We start from the raw sequence: 20,598 nt of genomic DNA, 5'->3' as shown, positions 1-20,598 counted from the left end.
AGCTAAAGCAACTTTACCTTCAAACGCGCACGAAGGTCAAATGCACTGAGGAGTCAAATGAGTGCTGTGGGCCAGACACTGGACAAGGTGCTACGTCAGCCATTCCCTCAGGTACCCTCACCAAACAATGCCCGAGGAACTCACCTTTTCCTCCCCACACAGAGGAAGTGAGGTGTAGAGAGGAAACCGCACAGCCTGTGCCCAGGAGATCCTTACAACAAACCTACTCCAACAGCTCTGTTTGCTCAACAAGCTCTCCCTGGCCTCTCTCTGCAGGAAGCTGGGAGGGACACGTGGGTGTGAGAGCCAGGAGCCCCCGCCAGAGGCCACTGGAGCCCTAACTAAAATCCAGGTGAACCTAAGTCCTTACAAATGTCTCTCTCACAGCACACTTCCGGTGGCTTTGTGCGCTTGGCCATAGTACATTCCTCCGTTTCCTCCCCTATGACATGGGCCAATGGTAATGTCTACTCCTTTTGGGCTATTGTGAGAACTAAATAATCAAAAAGGTAATGTGCTTAGAATGGTGCTGGGTACAAGTCATCACACAGGTTGAGCTGCATTGCATTATTCCCTCTTCTTACTACTATTAGAAGAACCACACACATCAAAGCAGTGTGCGCGCGCGCGCACACACACACACACACACACACACACACTTTTTTCTCTTCTCTTACATAAAAACCAGTGACAGAGTCACTTTTTCCAGTGAGTGAGGAGGGGAGGGGTGAGACGTGGCCAAGGAGCCCCTCAATGCGGCCTCCTGCACTTCCTGTCTTCGGCTCTCCTTTATACGTAGGTTTGCCAAATTGACGCTTAACAGCTTAATACTGGGTTCATGCTAATCTCACTCACCCTGTCTGAGCTTCAAAAGAACAAATTGCTCTGACTGTTAATGAAATGGATCCAGCTGCAAGCTCCCAAGAGATCAGAGCCGGAAAAAAGTACGTAGCTGATCTAAAAAGACAAATGCCTCCTCGGCTCTTGTCAAGCCATTTGGGCTCACAGCGCTGGTGCCAGAGCAGGGGAAGCCCACAGCCTCACCCCGGCTGGCACGAGGCCCCCTGGACACTAGATGGCACTAGAACATCGACACAAAGGTGCCAGACATCTGGGCTTCTTCAGCCCTCCCCCATCCCACCCCACCGCTCCCCAGACCTGGGATCCACTAGTGGCAGCAGCAGTCAATGAAGGAATTCATCACAACCCTATGACTGTACTTAGCACTACCGAACTGCACATTAAAAACGGGTAAGATGGTTACGTTTTATGTGATGTATACTTCACCACAATGAAAAAAAGAAAAAAGGCAAACCATCCCTAATATAGGGACAGCATTTTCATTCATTAAAATGTAGTCAGGGCCCTAGCTGGTTTGGCTCAGTGGATGGAGCACCGGCCTGCAGAATGAAGGATCCCCGGTTTGATTCCAGTCAAGAGTACATGCCTGGGTTGTGGGCTCGAGCCCCCAGTAGGGGGCGTGCAGGAGGCAGCCAATCAATGATTCTCATCATTGATGTTTCTCTCTTTCTCTCCCTCTCCTTTCCTCTCCGAAATCAATATATATATGTATATGTATATGTATATGTATGTATATATATATATATTTTAAATGCAGTTAGGTACCATCTCTGGCTTTGGGATAATGCCCTCCAGCCCCAACGAAACTAAAAAAGACAGCTCAGACCTCGGTACATGATGGAAATCTCACCTTTTATAAATGCTGACTTTCCCATCTTGGAGAAGGCTCTGAAGCAGGTTATTTGCATATAGAGATCATGTGCATTTCTCTCCCTGGAAACATGGAAGTATGTACTCAAGGCAAAAAAAATGGAACACGTCTAAAACCGGACAGGAAAGTCTCCAAGGTTCCCCGCCCCTGCCCCCCTCCCCCCCCCCCCCCCCGCCCCCAGGCCCCTGCTCTCACTCCGTGATGCCTGCAGGCTGACTCGAGCCCACGGAGCCCCCTACTTGACAGTGCCTCTCACACAGGGTGGCTCCTCGTGTTCAATTACTTAGCCCTTCAAGGGGCCCACCGGCCTTACAACACAGGTCCTCTGCGCTCGTAACTCTCGGAGTCCTTTCTTCCTTCCAACAGAAATTCAGAAGGAAATTAAAGTCGCAGAAGTACCACAGCACCGCAGGGATGCCGGAGTGGAGATGCAAAACCAAAGGGCAGCTGGACCACCCAGCTTCCTGTATTGGCTGTGGTAACGAGCTGCCACCGGAAAACCCCAGTGAGGCTGACAGCCCCAGCGGCTGACCCGACCCGGGCACCAGGCGGCCTTGCCCCAGAGCCACAGCCAACAGCCCGCTGGCTTCTTCTGGGGCCCAGCCTCCCGTTCTTGACCACCCCAAGGCCCGGCTTCCCTCACCTCTCTGACAGCGGCAGGGGCTGAGGTGAGCTGGCAGGGGTCTCGGCCATGACCTCCTCTCCTGAATAGGGGAGCTGAGCATTCTGGGGGGGTGGGTGAGCCATTATACTGGGGTAAAGGAACCCTGCTCTCAGTGGATGGAAAGAACCAGGCACAGGAGGGGAGACAGTGAAGATACCAAGGAGAGCAGATCCATGTCCAGGAACCGAGGGGTGATTCTGAGCCACACAGCCAGCAGAGGCTTGGGAGGAGCAGGCCGCAGGGGCCACCAGGAGGGAGGAGAGAGGGGGTTGGGGGGATGCTAGAGCTTCCTAAGTCTCGGAGACCAGAGGCGAAGATGAGGGCTGAGAACAGGAATAGTGATAATACCTACCTTATACGGTTGTTGCACGAATTAGAGTCGTCCCTTACACATGTAAAAAACACCTAAGCTAGCCACAGGCACCGAATAAGAGCTGGTTCTGTGTTATCTGGTGGACTCCGCCTTCCCAAACTCCAAGTTTTCCCTACGCAGCAAACAGGTTTCCTGTTTTCGTGCAGGACCAAGAAGAGCCAAGGAAGAGAAGGAATGAGGCAAAATTAATTTGGAGTCAATGCTGCTTGCAGCCATTACGGTGACAGGCACCAGATAAACACATAAGTAGAAGCGAAGGCTGCTCCCTCTGCCAGCTGTTGCCATCAGCCACTTTAGACAATTATGCAGGCAGACGCATAACCTTTACATAATTAAGCATCCCCTGACATTTTATTTGCGGCTCTTCGTTTTACCCCCTCCCCCTTCTATTCCGTCTGCTTTCAACTGTGAAGGTCCAGCTGCCTGCCGCTTCACTCGGATGAGCTGACTTACGGTAATTTTGAGTTAAGCTTTATTTTACAGTCTCTGTAAATAATGAGTCAGAGACAGACTCAATAAAAGGCAGCGCTGGCTGGAGCCAGAGCTTGGCTGTAGGACCACAGGCAGGCCTTCAGGGGTTTGGGTGGCTGGCACGGAAGATCAAGGGCTGGGAGGAGGCGCTGTGCCACGGCAGGGTAAGTCTCCCGGAAAATGAAACGTTTGCCAGGCCGAGGGTAGCCATTGTGGCTAAAGCCTACTTCCCCTCCAAACTCAGTGTGAAATACAAGGCTGTTTCTGTCCTTCACCTTTCCTGCACCCATGCCCTTGGCCATGCAACCCAGCACTGACTCTCACTGGAGGTGGACTATATTCCCGCCTGCTGACCTTGGGCTTGACCGTGTGGCTTCCTCCAGCCAATGGGACCTTAGCATGGTCCTGGGTATGGGCTTAAGATATGCGTGTGCAGCTGGGATGGGCTTTTGCACCTCTGACACTGCCATGAGGAAAACATGCCCTAGGCAGCCCATTTCTCCCAGAAAAGGAGAGAGAGAGAGAGAGAGAGAGAGAGAGAGAGAGAGAGAGAGAGAAACAGGTGGAACCAACCTGAATTCAATTTGCAGAATGGAGCCAGGCCCGACCTAGATGGGCAGGATCCTACCGAACGAGAACGGACAGTCTTCTCATGCTGCCCATATCGCATGACATTAAAAATATTCACCGGTGGCTTCCTCATCTGACAGTATCTGCCTGAGGATTTCTACCAGGGAGTGGAGCGAGCACAGAAAAGTAAGCAGGCCGTGTGGGAATGGTGTGCTCTCACGTGCCTCCTGCACAGTCTCTAAGCTCCTCAAGGCCCGGGGCAGGGTCTTATCCCTCTTGGTCACCCACACCTAAGATAGCGCCTGCTTAATAATAATAATAATAATAATAATAATAACAACAACAACAGCAATAATCACAGCGTCAATGAATAAACAGCTACTATCTACTGAGTGCTTCCGAGGTGCCAAGCCCTGCACTGAGCTCTTTCCCAACACTATTTCATTTGCTCGCCCAACCATGATAGGGGTCTTGTCCCCATTCTTCAGAGGAGAAAACCGAGTCTTGGAGAGGTTGCTTCGTCAGTTCTTGACCCTCGCGTGTACAGAGGGAGCCTTTCCATTTCTCCTACACAGAGGCTCCACTTCCTCCAGCACAGCTCCCGCTTGGACGGCGTCTCTGAGCTGTTCATCGAGATGCCCTCGCCTGCTCTCTGAGGCACACGGAACAGCACTTACTGGTCCTTTTCTGACTGTTCACTTGGTCGCCCAAACCAAACAGTAAGGTCCTAGGGGGAGGGATGGTGTCTTAAGAGCTTTGCCTAGGAGGTCACAAGAGTGTGGGTTCAAATTCTGGCTCTGCCATTTACTGGATGACTGTATGTCAGAGAAACAGAACCGATAGGAGACTGGATGGATGGATGGATGGATATTTAAGATGAGGGACTGGCTGGGGCAATTATGGAGGCTGACAAGTTTCACGATCTGCCCTCTGCAGGCTGGAGGCCCAGGGAAGCTGGTGGTTCCAGTCCAAACCCAAATGCCTCAGAACCAAGGGAGCCTATGTAAGACTCCCATGTGTCAGGCTCAGTCTGTCCAAAGGCCCAAGGACCAGGAGCAACATGTGCCCAAGTCCAAGGCCAGGAGAAGGATGTTCTAGCTCAAGGGGGAAGAGAGAGGGAGAGGGGGAGAGAGGGAGAGAGGGAGGGAGGGGGAGAGGGGGAGAGAGAGAGAGAGAGAGAATTTGACCCCCTTCCTTGTTTCAGTGGGTTGGGGAAGGCCGTCTGCTTTACTCAGCCTTCTCACTGCGCTAATCTCTTCTGGAACACCCTCACAGACACACCCAGAAATGTTTTACCAGCTCCCTGCTCATTCCTTAGCCCAGCCAAGGGGACACATAAAATCAACCATCACAATGAACCACGCCCTATAATCTCCTTACCCTCACTTCCCTCCCCTGTAAAATAGGAACCATAATAAAAGGAGAAACTTCTTCAACTGATTCCGTAAGAGAAAAATGCTAATGACGGGCGCCTGGCATGCGGCGAGGACGCCAATTCTATCAACGACTGTTGCAGGTGGTGGGAACTGCGTTTGCTGGATGATGGCCTCATAGCTTTGCCCAGGCTCTCACACTGGCACAGCCTCACCCCTCCCAGCTGGGAGGCAGCCTTCTGGCTTAAATACCGTGAGAAAAGCAAAAGGGATAAAAATTCCTAGCATCCATCACCTCAGATAGACCATCAAGCTTTCATCGCTTACAAAACCCTGCTCGGCCTGCCTGAGATATCGCTGCTCCTGCCTTCCATGACAAGCAGTATTTGCCCGAACGGTAATAACTTTGATACACTACTGCACCATCTTCTCAGAGCCATCGGCATCTTGCTGGATCCAAGGTGAGTGCTTGTGGGTCTGCCCAAAGGATGGGGTTGGACACTCTGGGTGTCTGTACTTACCTGACGGCATTGCCACACTGTTCTTACACAGACCGGTCCGCGGGCTGCAGTGTAAGCTGTGATTCCTCATTTGTATTCCAGCCTGGACTTAGCACTCCAACACCCCATCACTCTTCCTCCTCCCCTTCGCTACCCTGGTACAGGGATCCTCTCCCCAGGGCGCCTTCTGGCTTCAGCCATCACTCTCACTTAGGCAAACCCTACCTACGGATTTCGTTCCTCTAATTTTTTCCCCCATAAATCAATCCTCCTTCCTTGGCCACTGCTGTTCTGTCTGGATTATCCTTTAGTCATTTATTCATTTCATCCAGTTGTATATCCCACACATGGCTACTGGGTGCTGAGCACAGAACAGTGAGTGAGGAGAGGCAGGGAATTGTTAACATGCCCAAAGTGTGGACTGGTGCCCGGTACTGGGTGGTTGGGTTCAAATTCACCTGTCAGCTGAGTGACCCAGAGCAAATGAACTAACCTCTCGGGACCTCATTTTCTTCCTCCATAAAATGTGGATAACAGTTACTGCCTCCTGGGGTTCTCGCACGGTTTGAATGAAGGATGCGTATAAAGTGCTCAGAGAAGTCCCTGGCACACGGTTAACACTCAATGACAGTTTCCACCTAATACAACTCCAGCTACAACGACCACTACCTGTGGAGGAAAATACATTATTATTCTGGCGAAGGAAATTGCCACTGGATTTATGAGGAGAGGTCCATGGTGTTATGAAGTCATCCAATGAGGAAGGGATCGGAGCACTTTTTAAAAAACGTTCCCTATATCACCGCACAGCTGTCTTTTTTCCACATTTGTTTCTCGGCTCTTCCTGCAGGAACATAAATCCCTAGGAGGCAAGGACTGTCACACACTACCCGTGAATGTGTCCCCTGGTGAGAAATATGGCTGAAGGAGTCCAGGTAGTGAATTTATTAAAAACAAAGCAGACATGGTACCAAGGCTACTCAGTGGGGGAAAGAATAACCCTTTCAACAAAAGGGAATGAGATAACGGGATGTCCACACGCAAGGGAAGGAAGTTGGACTATGAACTCACATCATCTATAAAAATGAACTAAAAATTCACCACAGTCCTGGAGACAGGAGCCAAAACTATAAAACTCTTAGGGGAAAAAAACCCCCCAAAACCACAGGAGTAATCTTTGGTACCTTGGATTAGGCAATGATTAGATATGCTACCAAAAGCACAAATAACAAAAGAAAAAAGTAGATGAATTAGACTTCATCAACATGAAAAACTCATGCTGCAAATGAATGTCAAGAAAGTGAAAAGAATATTCACAGAATGGGAGATAATGTTTGCAAATCCTACGTGATAAATGACTTGTTTGAAGAATATATAAAAAACCCTTACAACTCAATAATAAAAAGACAACCCAACTTTTAAAAAGTTGGCAAAGGATTTGAATAAATATTTCTCTAAGTGAGATACACAAATGGCCAAAAAGGACATGAAAAGTAGTTCAACATCATTAGTCATTAGGAAAATGCAAGTCAAAACCATAATGTGGTACCGCGTCACACCGCAAGCATGGCTATAATAATGTAGTAACAAAAACAAGTGTTGGTGAGGCTGTGCAGAAATCAGAACCCTGTGGGAGGTCATGTAAAATGGTGCAGCCACTTTGGAAAACGGTCTGGCAGTTCCTCAAAGAATTAAACACAGAGTTACTGGTAGTTACCATATGATCCAGCAATTCCGCTCCTAGGTATACACCCAACTTCTAGACATTTCATATAAATAGAATCCTATAGTATGGGCTCTTTTATGACTGGCTTATTTTATGTAGCATAATGTTATCAGGGTTCATCTATGTTGTAGCAGTAATTCATTTTATTTCTGATGAAATAACATCTCCTCCCCATCACTCCAGCATTCTGAAACTCACCATCAGCATTTCCCAGTGCCCTTCTCCCCTACATTTCTCAACCATCGCTGGTTAAGTATCCCTATAACTAGACATTCTTCAGCGTAACTCCTCGTTGCTGGCCTTTAATAACTCCTGTCTCCACAGAACCCTGATCACACTCATTTGCATTTTCCAGATCTTTTCACAGAGGATATAAACATCTTACAGAATCATCTGTGAATACTACTACCAGATTGAGAGCTGAAGGGTCAACCAAGCAGAGAGCCACCACCACCTAAGGCATTTCGCTAACGCTGACACTGCCCGTGAAGTGACAGAGTCCACTTGGGGCCCCAGTCCCACGGATACGGCTGCAGCCATGGCCATCACAAACACACACACTGTCAGATTGAGTGGGAGCCAGAGACTCCAGCAGCACGTCAGCTCCTGCTCAGCTGGGGAGCCACAGGCTTCAGGTCCCCTCTAGCTGAGCGGACCTGAACATCCACAGTAGGTTCTGATTCAAATCACTTTTTAAAAATATATATTTTTATTGATTTCAGAGAGAAAGGGAAAGGGAGAGATAGAGAGATAGAAACATCTATGATGAGAGAGAATCACTGATTGGCTGCCTCCTGCGTCCCCCTACTGGGGATTGAGCCTGCAACCGGGCATGTGCCCTTGACTGGAATCGAACCTGGAACCCCTCAGTCCACAGGCCGATGCTCTACCACTGAGCCAAACTGGCTAGGGCTCATTCAAATTACTTTTAATGAAAAACAATACGGAGCAATGATGGAAACAAAAAAAAGAGACAATAACAGAACTCAGTTCACTTCAGAAATCCAGTAAATTAGTAGAGATCCTTCTAGTTTCTGCGTCACGGTTCAGTTCATATCCCCGTTTTAAATATAGCCTGCATTAAATATAACGTGAAGCCGTATTTTAACACCCTATTTTGCAATTCTAATAGAAAACACGCCATAAATTAGTCTGAGGCGAGGCGTCTTTTGCAAATGCCTCCAAATGTGAGCGTCTAGAATGGGTGAGCAGTGACACCACCTACCCCTTTCCTCCTTTTTCTCCCAGGTCCCACCTCACAACGTCGCTTCTAAAAGTCCCACAGTCAAAAGCCAAGGCTTTGTTCCGCCTGAGAAATAATCAAAGTCACTTCCTCCAAACGAATCAAGATGGACACCTGGCTTTTCAACTGTGCCGATCCTCAGGACCGGGGAGAGCCACACGCTCTCATTCAGTGATGTGCCCCGATATCTAGCACTTAATGCTCTTTGCTGAGTGAACAGAGGGGGATATGAGACTCACCCCTGCTCTTGACCGATAGGCAGTTTCTGTAAGGCCACGCCTGGGGAAGTCACTGACACCTGAGCCCCCCCCACCCTCGCCTCGAACGGCGGTGGCTCTGCTCCACTCCCACTTATCCCTGAACACCCACACTCTGGAACGTTCCACAGCTATTCCCACTGTTTTTTCAGGTCAGGAATGACTACCATCCTGATCAAACTCCAAAATTAAGGTAAAAGCTGGGCTCTCAAAGGCTCACAACAGGTTCACAAGCAATGAGGAAGAAACAACGATGGGAAGAGCCTCTTCAAGCAGACACTGAGAGGCCGCGAGGGGCCGCCCCTGCTGGAGAGGTGCCTCGGTTTCCCCTGCTGCCACAGCAGAGCGTTCCAGTTCAGACCGGTTTCGTTTGGGAGCCCGGCCAGTCAAAGCACACGCAGAGCTTCTCTCCCCGGCTGCGTGACTCAGTGCCACCCAGTAAACGTCTGTGGCTCATCACCCCCCAGCAGCCACCCATTCCCCCTTTCTGCCTTTCAGATGCAAGGCTCGAAGCAGCATTTTTCAAGTTCATAGTGCTGGTCACAGGCTGCCAGGGTCCTCCTGGTCCTCCCCTCCAGCTGAGAAATTAGCTACCAGAGAGGGAGCGGCTCCTGGGAGTTCTCCGGACCTCATCTAGCACCTAGCAGTGTGCCCTGCCAAAGGAGACCTTCAGGAAAAGCTGACCTACCGATGCCAACCGGAGCCACGCACACTTCACAGAGGGCGCAAGACCTCCAGGGAGAGAACTCACAGAGGAGATCGTGGTCAGTGGCATTCTGTGGCATTCCAGAGCCAAAGGGTGACCACTGATAACCTGCTGCATTTCCAGAGAGAAACAAGGAGGGAAAGAAAAATAGGTGCCTGGAGCACTGGGGGAGGTGGGGTTGGCAAGATATTTGCAACATCAGAGCACATGACCACTTTTCCCAGGCCACAGAGCTCCCAGGGAGCCAGACTGGGTCCAAAAAAAGAAGGGTCATTACTGGGTTGCATAACCCAAGAAAGATTTTTCAAGCCACTACAGTCAAGGGTGGGAGGGTGGGAATATCTGGCCCACAGTCATTCACCCTGCCCAACGATGCTGATCCCGGAGAAGTCACAGCATCTATGGTTCCCCAACCCCCTGCGTGGTGTCCCCAAGTCTCACTTAGATTTCCCCTGCCCATGGGAGAGCAGAGCTCAGTAAGACCACGGAGAACCAGGATTCTCTCTCCCCTGTGCAAGGACAGTCAGCCCCTGCTGTGAATTCCCTTCCAGGCTTGAGCACCTCACTTCTCTGGCTCCACCTTCCAACTGAACCCGGCAGGGAGGGGAGGGGGCCTCCACAGCCAGCCTCACCCACCCTGGCAGCTCCATGTCCCTGCACGCCGCCTGCCCCCAACATGTCGCTCTAGCCATAAGGAATCTGTCTTTGAATATGCTCCTTCCTCTGGCTCGATGCCCAGCCTCATGCTTGCTTATGGGTCCATTTTTGTTTATCCTTAAAGACTGGGCAGCGATTTCATTTCTCTGAAGCCTCTGCCATATTCCCCTAGGACAGTGGTCGACAAACTGCGGCTCGGCAAACCACGGCTCGCGAGCCACATGCGGCTCTTTGGCCCCTTGAGTGTGGCTCTTCCACAAAATACCAGCTCTTCCACAAAATACCGACTTTTGTGCATGGGGCACGAAGTTTCAATCGCACTGTATGTGCGCGCCTGCACGTGGTATTTTGTGGAAGAGCCACACTCAAGGGGCCAAAGAGCCGCATGTGGCTCGCGAGCCGCAGTTTGCTGACCACGGCCCTAGGAAAACGTCATTCCTCGTTGCCCGCTCATGTCCTCTTGTCTCCCACGGCCTGCTGCTCGCTCTATCACAGCATTTATCAGACGTTGGGGTCATTATCTGCAGGGCAATATGTTCCTCCCTTGAAGACTGGGAGCCTCTTTGGTCTGAGCTTGCGCTGTATCTCTTCCAGAACCTCGGTGGGGCCGGGCCATAGCAGGCACTGTGCACATAACTGGACTTTGAATGAATATGAAGATGAGTCAAGAGAATAAACTAGTCGGGGGGCAGTGTGGGGAGCTGAGGGCCACAGGCTGTCCACGGAATGGAAGGATAAAGGTCCTTACGTAATCACAGCACAGCAGTCTCGCGGCTAAGAACCTGCAGAGCAGGCAGACAGCAGGGCCCGCAGTCAGTCCCGCTGCCCTGAAACATGGTCGGTCGCCTCCGGAAGAGGCACACGCTGCCGGGTGTCCAGGCCGGACTCTACCACATGCCCGGGGGAGGGAGGAACAGATAAAGCTGGGGGCCAAGAGAGGGCAGAGAGGGGCGACGGGCACAAGGAATGGGGGAGATGCAAGAAAGAGCTCTGAGATTAGCACGATGACTACGAGATCGGGAAGCAGTGACTGTCCTCAGGGGAGAATCCTGCCTTTCTTCGGATAAGAGGCATTCTAGAATTCCTCCAGTTCCTGTCGCAGTGGCTAATGCTAAGGAAGATCTCGGGATGCAAACACTCAGTTACTAAGAAGACAGACGCCCCACAGGTACAGGAAGGCAGCAATCAACCCCTCCCACCTCCTCCTGTGTCTTCTAAAGATGTCAGCATTTCGGCCTTTCCCAGCTCAGCTGGGCCTTCAAACGCTAGAGTTAAAGTGGAAAAAGGTTTCCTATTCCTCCAGCCGTCTCCTTCCAAGTAAAACCAAACGAATTCTTTTGGGGTGAATTTTTCCCAGGACCCCTCTTGACATCACATGGCGGCCACGCGTGTTGGGATAAATACTGGCCACCCAGCAAATTCTAGGCTGTGACATTTTTGGTGGGATCGCCTAAATCAGGGATGGGGAACATCCGGTTTGAGGGCCATATAAGGCCGAGAAATCATTTGGTCTGGCCCTACCAAGGCACGAGGAGTGAGTTAATTTAAATGTTTGATCAAATCTAGCAGGCTAATTTTTAAATTGATAATTTTGTATGGCCCACGAAATAAATATCCAACTGGCCCTTGCAGAAAAAAGCTTCCTAAATGCAACTACTTTCAAATCGATCTATTTATCTTTCCCATTCATACTTGAAAAACTAAAAATTAGCACTTTTCCCATCTGACTGCTCACCACAATTTCTCTAGAAATGAGCTTGGGCTGCTACTGGGTGGATCTTGCGACAGGAAGCAAAGGTGTCTTCCAAAAGCATCCCTCCTTTACTCTCTCCACCTCGCCTGGGGGAGCCGGGCGCAGGGCAGAAGGCACGCACAGCCGGCCAGTCGGACGGCAGCCCCTCAGTCCCCAGGATCAGCACCCCGTGCCACGCCCGCTGCCGTGGCTATTCTGACCCCGCGAAACCCTCACCCAGTCTGTCAGTGGATCTCAGTGATCCGAGCCTCAAATACTCCCTGAAGCCACGGCCCTGTCCACCCCGCAGCTACCACCTCCGCGTGTCTCGTGATGACTTCCCGCTGCCCATAGGACCAAGTCCAAAATCCTTACTGTGGCTTCCCGGGCCCCCGTCCATCGGCCACTGCTGATCTCCCCGGCTCCTCCCAGGTTACTCTTGCTGACCACCCCAGGGGAGCCACGCTTCCCTTCTCCAAGTGCACGGAGCTGTCCCTCATTCTGGACCCCGCCCCCCCCCTCTCTCTCTCACACACACACACACACACACACACACACACACACGCACGCACACACACGCACACCCACCCACACTTCTGCAGAAGAAACAGCACACGCTGGCACTGTTAGCGTTTGGTGAGATGCCAAGCCCCACAGCCAGCTTTCCAGATGCTCCTGAAGCGTTATCACCAGAATGCAGCAGGCAAGATGAAGGCACTGCAACCCGCAGCCAAGACACGCAGGTCCCTCCCGGCACCGGCGCCTCTGCAGGAGGGTGGACTCCCAGCGCTCCTCCCCTGCGGGCAGGTGGCATTGGTCTTTCCTCCTGAGAGGACAACCTGAGTACAAAGCGTGAGACCACATGCCAGCCTTCAAACCCACCGCCTCACGGGCTCATGGGACCAAGGGCTGGGCCTGGTGTTGGGGCTCAATGCAGTGATGACCAGACGGCAGTATCGGGGCGATGGGGGGCCATGGGGGACCATGGAGAGCATTGCTTTGTACGCTGGGCGGCCTGAGTTCCCGTCCTGGCTTCGCCACTCCTCGCTGTGGACATGGCACAGCCGTGGATACCTCTCTCTTCCTCGGGTTCGTCATCTAGAAAACGGGCTCATTTTCTGTGAGGGGGTCCCTCTCACGGGGATTCTGTGAGGACTGAAGGGACGACACCAGTAAAATGCGTGGACTGCTGCCTGGCATTCGGTCAGTGCTCAGTCCCGGTGGTCCCTAAACACCCTACCTGATCTCCTCCCAGAGGTGACGCCTCGCCATCACCTGGTCCCCACATTGCTCTGGGACTAGGACAGTCAGACTGGGGCCTGGGTGAGGGGTGCTCAGTGTATTAGTGATCTATCCCCAATGCATAACACATCAACCCCAAACTCAGAGGCTGAACTAAACCAAACATTTTTTATCTCCCAGTTTCTCTGGGTCAGAAATCCAGAAGCAGCTTAGCTCTGGCTCAAGGCCTCTTACGAGGCCGAGGTCAAGGTGTCTGCTGGGCCTCGGATCGCTGGAGGTCTCCCCAGAGGAGGAGCCACTTCCAAGCTCACCAAGTGTGGCTACTGGGAGGCTGCAGCTCTTAGCTGGCTATTGGTCAGGTCCTATCCATGGGGCTGGTTAAAACATGGCAGCTCCATCCACACAGGAGAGAGAAAGAGCGAGAGAGAGAGCGCAAAAACAGATGCCAGATTTTGTAATCTAATCTTGGAACCAACACACCACCCCCTTTAATGCCGTCGTCTTTGTTAAAAAGCAAGGCAGAATTTGTACATCTGTGTTCACAGCAACATTGCTTACAATAGCCAAGAGGCGGAAGCAACTTGAGGGCTCATCAACAGATGAGTGGGTAAGCAGAAAGTGGTACAGGCGTACAATGGAGTACGGTGCAGCCTTAATTAAAAAAGAAGGAAGTTCTGACACCTGCTACAGCCTGGATGAACCCTGAAGGCATTATGTTAAGTAACAAAGAAGCCAGTCGGCAAAAGACAAATACTGAGTGATTCCACTTATATGAGAGAGCTAGAGTAGTCAAATTCACAGAGGCAGGACGAGAATGGAGGTGGCCAGGGGCTGGGGGCAGGAGGAAGGACTGGGGCCTTTTTTAACTCCTAGAGTGCTGGGGAGTGTGATCGCGCGCCTCCTGTCTTTTGCCAAAAGTGCCGGGAGCGCTATCAAAGCTTCGAAATGGCGTCCAGTTCTAAGTCTGCTTTTATTAGTGATGATGATATTGCTAGATATGTCAATGTAGTAAAGGTTTCCTTAAGTTTTTGAATATGTAACTTCATTTACCTGCGATTCATAATTTTTTTCCTAAACTGCTGTAAAATCAGCAAACATGCCTTGGCAATTTTAGCATAGTTCCTAGGATATTGGTCGGCACTCAAAGGGTTGATGGGCACAGAGTTTCAGTTGTGGGAGAGGGAACAGATCTGGAGACTGGGGTACAACGATGTGAATATACTTTAACACAACTGAACTGTACACTCCAAAATGGTTAAGGCGGTAAATGCTATGTTATGTGTGTTTTGCCACAATTATTTTTCAAAAAAGCAAGTCGCAAGGTCCAGATGACATTCAAGGGATCAGGGTTATACCAGGTGTGAGCCCCAGGAGGTGGGAGTCATTCAAGCCCACCCGCCACATTCAGTCGCTGCCCCAACGCTGGAGAGAATCTAACTGCTCCATTGGATCAAAGTCAACATATTTAAGGCCACCTCAGTGCTGGTCACGCCCAGCAGGGACAGGGCAGCACCTGCTGGCCCCAGATGTGCCCTCCCAGGGAGAGTGCCCAGGCAATAGGAGACCTGCTGTGGGAATTCCCTGGTGAACAGGCTGTGTTCCCAATCAAGGAAGCCCAATTAAAACCCTATCCCACCACAGTGTTCCCTGGTCTCTACTACATCCCACACGGAAAAGAAAGGTACGGTAATGACTGCACGTTCCCGGTCCCATCCCATCTCATCAATTCGCGGCAGAGCTCGTCGTCGTCCGTTTCAAGGCCAAGGGTGAGGCAGGGACTTTTGGGGATGAGCGGAGAGGGAGGTGAGGCACACACACACAAAGCTGGGGTCTCTAGCGCGAGACACCACTCCTCCAGACCCTCACCAAGCTGGAAGAAAAGTACTTCAAGACCTGCACTTCCCGGCGTGGGGCCAGCTTTTCTCCACTGCGTCCAGGTAGACAGCACAGAATACCATTTCCTCTGCCCACATGGACTGGAAGCAAAGATGCCTTGTGAAGGACTGGGAGCTGGCAGAGGCAGACAGGACATGTTTTGCCTAAAGGAGCTTGCGAACAGACGGTGCGTATGAATTAGCACCGTGTCTAGGGCCTGGTAAGGCTCGATGAATGTTCACTACTATTACGGTGACGAGGGGTCCAATCTCCTGCAGTACAAGACGAGCCCCGGTTCTCTGGTGGTTCTTTGCTCAAGTCCCACATTAGCAGTCCGTTTGCATTTAGAGGCTACCTGACAGGAGGGAAGCATACCCCTCAAAACCAGAATCACACTCGGAGCAGGGGGACGCACAGCAGAAGAGGGATGAGAAACTGTCGACTGGCCCAGGGGACAGCGGGCCCGATCCCCATCTCACACTCGCTGAGGGGGGTGTGCTCCCCTGAAGGAGGACAGCATCATCTACCCAATCTAAACAACAATAATAATCCTTACGATGAGGATTTTAATAGACTGCAGATCTTAAAACTCACATAACTTAAAATTACACAATGTAGTAGTACACAGGGGGCAAATGAAGCACAGCTTGATAGCATAACGCCCGACAAAGATCTTTTCCTGTCTCCAGTCCTTATGGGACCCGCTCTGCGCAGGGCACTCAGCTACTAGGTAGGACCTGTGGGATTCCAGAGGCAAAAAAGGGCACGCTTCCTGTTCTCAGGTAGCTAAGGGTAGCGCCTTCCCCTGGCTCGGAGGCTGTCACACGGATGGCGACTGCAGCCGTCACCCCTGCCCTGATGGGACTTGTTTTCTGAGAGCTTGTGGGAACACAGCTCGCTTTCCAGGGGGGTATCATCTGGTTGTGGAAGGCACAAAGCTGAGACGCTAAGGGAGGCTGCTCCACGTACGGCATCTGGCAACACCGGGCTCCGCACGCGTGTCCACCACGGATGTCTCCTACGCCTTGTGTTTATATGAAAGTACAGTGTATACAGAGAAAAGGGGCTGGGCTCAGAAACACTAACTTCACCCAGCCTGCAGAGAGTGGTTCTTCTTTAGGCCAACATCTGCTTCAGAAAAATGCTGGGACAGGCCGATGGGGTGGGGGTGGGGGTGAGGCTAGGGGTGGGGGTGGGACGGGAGGGCAATTTCCCTAACTTCCCAGGTTTAGATCTGGGAGTCCTTTTGCTGAACATCTCAGGGCACCACTAGTGAGTCCAGTGAACACATAGGAAACCATCTAAGAAATAGCACAGAAAACCTCCTCAACCCCTCCTATCTCTGCTAGTATGTCCTCGACTCTGTGACTGGTTCCCCCATTTGCTATCTATCACTGCGGATGGCACAGGCCAAAGGAGTCTTTACTGGCCTAACGTTTGGTTTATAAAACTGACTTTGCGTTAAGGCTAGAAATACCCTGCCGCTCCATCGAAGTTTAGAAATTCCTCGGCACATGGCAAGATTAGAGACCTCGCCGAGGCTGGGGCACCAACCACAGGGGCTTCGGGCTTCACTGTGTATTTAATCACCGAAGGCTCTGGAAGCACGGACGGCTCCCGGGTGACTCCGCTGGTCTGGGGTGCGGCCTGAGCTCTGCACTCTGGAGGGTTCCACGTGCTGCTTCTCAGAGGACCACACTTTGAGAACCCCTGGTGAAGCGAAGACCTGAGGACAATCAGAGGCTAATGCTACCCAAGAATAAGCTCCCACAGCTGCTTCCTGCACACGTTTTGGCCGAGGCTCTGTTGATGCACATTTGGTTTGTCCTTGTCTCTGGACCTCGAGCGTACAGGTTCGGATGGATCACCATCCCTGGTTTGTGACCCACTGTCACCAGTGGTCATGAATGACCCACTTATTCATTTTTAATAACATAACAAGCACCAACTGAAACAAAAGCCAGGACCTTGAAAAGAACCTTCGTCTGAACCCATCCATCCCACCTCCTGACAGGAGTTGGCCAGTTACGTCTTTCCCTTGCCTTGCTTTTTGCAGTTTTATTACGTCTAGAAACTGTGGTACATGTATACAGTGGAATACTGATTAACAGTCAAGAAAATGAACTCTGCCAACAAACAATAATATGGGTGAATCACAGCAATATAATATTAAGTTAAAAAAAAAAAAAAAGGTAAAGCTTGCATTCAGGTGGTACTAATTTATACCCGAAAGATATACTTTTTAGGTTGCCTTAAAACGGACGTACATTCTTAAATCTTTGTATTTTGGCCTCACCACTGAAGAAAATACATGTTTACAGGAAAATGGCCAATGAGTAAAGAAAGGTACCCAGTCAGTTTTCACAGAGAGGATACGACCCTGCTGTGCCCTCCGGGGTTCCCGAAAACGCTCATCTTTCCCCCCCCAAACGGCATCCTCTGGCTTCCAGAAAACAGCTCTGAGGCGGAGAGTCTGAGAGGAGCAGGCGATCCACATAAGAGGAAACAAAGAGCAAACAAGCACATGGGGAACGTCCGCTTTGCTCACAATCAGAGAAACGCAAATGCAAGCATTTGGGAGGCCGTCATTCTGTGCCTGCTAAATTAGCAAAAATGGAGAAAACAGAACCGCAGTGAACGCCGGGGGTATCCCAGTGAAACTGACGTGTGCAGACAATGCGAGCAGCCGGGTGAAGCAAAAAAATTACTCCCAACAGCTGTACGGCGAGGCGGAGCCATGCACCCACACACACGGCCCACCCAGACTCATCCCGCAGGAGAAATTCAATGGTAAGAACAGCCTCGAGGGCCCCCAACGATGCAGCGACTCAGAAAACCACAGCAGAGGCCCCACAGGGTGTCAGGGAGCTGGGGCAAACTTCACTTTTGAGAAAATGTGCATATGCTATTTAACACGAGAAAAACAAAAGGGATGGTGCTTCTCATTAGCACCACGTGTGCAAGGGCTGTGGGGTCAAGTGCAAGCACGAACACGGTGCGTGCGTGTGGAGGCGGGCACGGGTGTCGTGTCCTCCCTCCTAGGGTGACCGTGGGGCGGGGCTGCGATCTGTGACCACTGGTTAGTGCCGGGCGCCTCCTACCTTGCGAGCTCTCGCAGCTTTCCTCGTCGCTGTTGTCCTGGCAGTTGTTCTGCCCGTCGCAGATGAAGCTCTTGTCGATGCAGAGCCCGTTCTTACAGTGGTAGCGGGCGGTGGAGCAAAGCAGAGGGTTTGCTGCTGTGAAGGAAAGAGAGAGCCGATCACCAGGGAGCCAGCCCGTCCCATGGACACCCCCCGAACCTCCAGCCAGCAGGGCGTCCTGCTCGGGAGGCAGTGAGCTCACCTCTGAAGACGGCCGACTCGATCAGAGCCCGTCCTGGGAGCCCGGACAAACAGTGACCTGGGCAGGACAGGCCTCCCTCCACCCCGTTCCTAAAGCAACTTCGCCCGAGCCACCACGCTAGTACCCTGTAACCATGCCAACACAAGGCTGGTGCCCTGTAACTATGCCAACACAGCCAGAGGGCACTGCCTGGCCCCCGGGTCAACCTCTAGGCAGTCCAGCAGCCTGAGGGGCCTGGGCCACATGGGAAAGTCCTGGTAGAGTTGTGAGTGGAATGCGTGGTAGGATGAGACACACAGAATAGCAAAGCCAGGAGGAGCTGAGTCGGGGATCCATGAACCCCTGTGCCAGGATCTGGTCCAAGAGCTATGCCAGACCCTCCCACTCCCTAACTGTGGGTCAGCATCTTAACTCCTCGTGCACCTTGACAGTTCCTGACACCCTGTGGTCGCTCTCCTTCTTTGCAGTCAAAGGAGCCCACTGACCTACTTGGTCGGCCTGCGTGGCTCCCCCGGGAGGCACCCTGTTGCAGGCACTCTCAGGGACCTCAAAAGAAATAACCGATAGGGTTCCTCCCTCAAAGACAAGGGTGGCAACTGGCCGGTGTGGGGGTCACCACAAAACTATTTAACGACATGCAAGCACATCTCCACAGAAAATCAGTATTTCTACAGCACGATCTGCCTCACTCCTTGTAGGGCAATTCCCGCAAGGCTCTTCGGAGCTCTATTTTTAATCAGCGAAGTAGCAAAGTAGAAACTCCTCCGATCCCAGCCCTGACAGTTATGAGCTGTGCAATCTCGGGCAAATTACAACCCGTCTCAAGCCTCGGCGCCTCGATCTGTGGGCAGGACCGGCTACCTGACTTTCAGGGCTCAGTGCAAGCTGGAAGACGTAGGCCAACTGTTGAAAACTTATTTAAAAATTCAAGAAGGCAAGTGCAGGGCATCAAAGCCAGCGTGGTGCCCTTCCTTCTAAGGCAAGCACAGGCCCTGAAAGATGGTGCTGGTCACAGGCCCAGGAAGCTGGCCCGGCTGCTGATGGCACTAATGGGAGCATCACCTGAGACGACAGGTGAGGAAGCATGCAGTGCAGTCTGACACCTGGCACAGCACAGGGAACAGTCCCCTAGGGCTGCCTGTGCCGGCTGCCCGGAGGGTGGCACTCTCTGAAGGAGTGAATTGGTGACGATGAAGCAGCTCATCCTGGAACTGGGAGATGCACTGAGCCCGCACCTGGATGACACGTGTGGGAAGAGCATGTGGGAAGAGCACCTGAGCGGGGGGCCGGGCCCAGGCAGGAGAGTGCTATGGGGTCAGGCGCAAGGAGCTCGGGGCCTCTAGGGGGTCGGGGGGCAACTGCAAGATGGCAGCTCTCATCAGTCTTCCCGCGCCTCACTGAGCCACTGGTAAGACAGGCAGAAATCATGGCTGCAGGCACTGTGAGTTTCACAGGGTCCATACCCCGGAAAGGCCGCAGGGTTACTCTTCATTCAACTCGGAAAGTTTGAGGTGAAAGGTCAGAGGACAGGGAGGGGAAGGGGAAGCCAGTGCTCTCAGTTCTGAAGAGGACGGGCCAGTGCAAAGTCCAACAAAAATAATCTGGCCTGGAAATGGGAGTTTTAAGTCTAAATCACTGTGGGCCACAGAATGGTTCAACGTGATCGGGCTGAAACCAGGGTCTGACTTCAGCCAAAACCGAAACGGGGAAACCCAAAACCTCAAGTCACATTCGGTTTCTGTCCAAGGCAGCCCGCCAAACCCTCCGTGCCCCACCACGGTGGCCTTCAGCTTCCCTGGGACCTTGCGGGTCACGTCTACACAGCCACAGCCCGGGAAACAATCCGCTCGCTCTAACGAACAGCCTCGGGAGGGCACTGAAATTGCTCCAAGACCGGCTGGTTGCAAGCCTCTGCGACTGTCCTGGTGGGGAAGGCTGTTTTCGATCAACCTCACGGACGCTGTTGGGAACCACTTCCTTTTCTTCACCCTCGGACTCTCACAAAGGTAGACGGTGCAAACCTTCCCAAGAAAAAGAGGTCGTGTGTGTGTGTGTGCATATGCACATGCTACAAACATGTGTACATATGTGTGCATGTGTATAGAAAGATGACATATCTTCAAGATGAACTAAGG

The 20,598-nt window shown here is 51.8% G+C and overlaps 1 protein-coding gene across 4 annotated transcripts in view; it reads right to left on the bottom strand.

The window, feature by feature from the left end:
- Positions 1-20,598, bottom strand: part of LDLRAD3 (low density lipoprotein receptor class A domain containing 3) — a gene marked incomplete at both ends in the record, with an annotated part of 208,416 nt that overhangs the window by 78,091 nt on the left and 109,727 nt on the right. For 3 of the 4 annotated variants that reach the window (XM_081100448.1, XM_081100449.1, XM_081100451.1), the window contains one exon: positions 18,223-18,357. In XM_081100448.1, the coding sequence (XP_080956574.1) occupies positions 18,223-18,357 (135 nt within the window). The remainder of the gene's footprint in view (positions 1-18,222; positions 18,358-20,598) is intronic. The other variant, XM_081100450.1, reaches the window with a different exon arrangement.

Source organism: Myotis nattereri (genome assembly GCF_964212035.1).
Source record: "Myotis nattereri genome assembly, chromosome: 9".
Lineage (NCBI taxonomy): Eukaryota > Metazoa > Chordata > Mammalia > Chiroptera > Vespertilionidae > Myotis > Myotis nattereri.
Note: the sequence above shows the minus strand (reverse complement) of the source record. Positions and strands in the feature narration are given on the sequence as shown.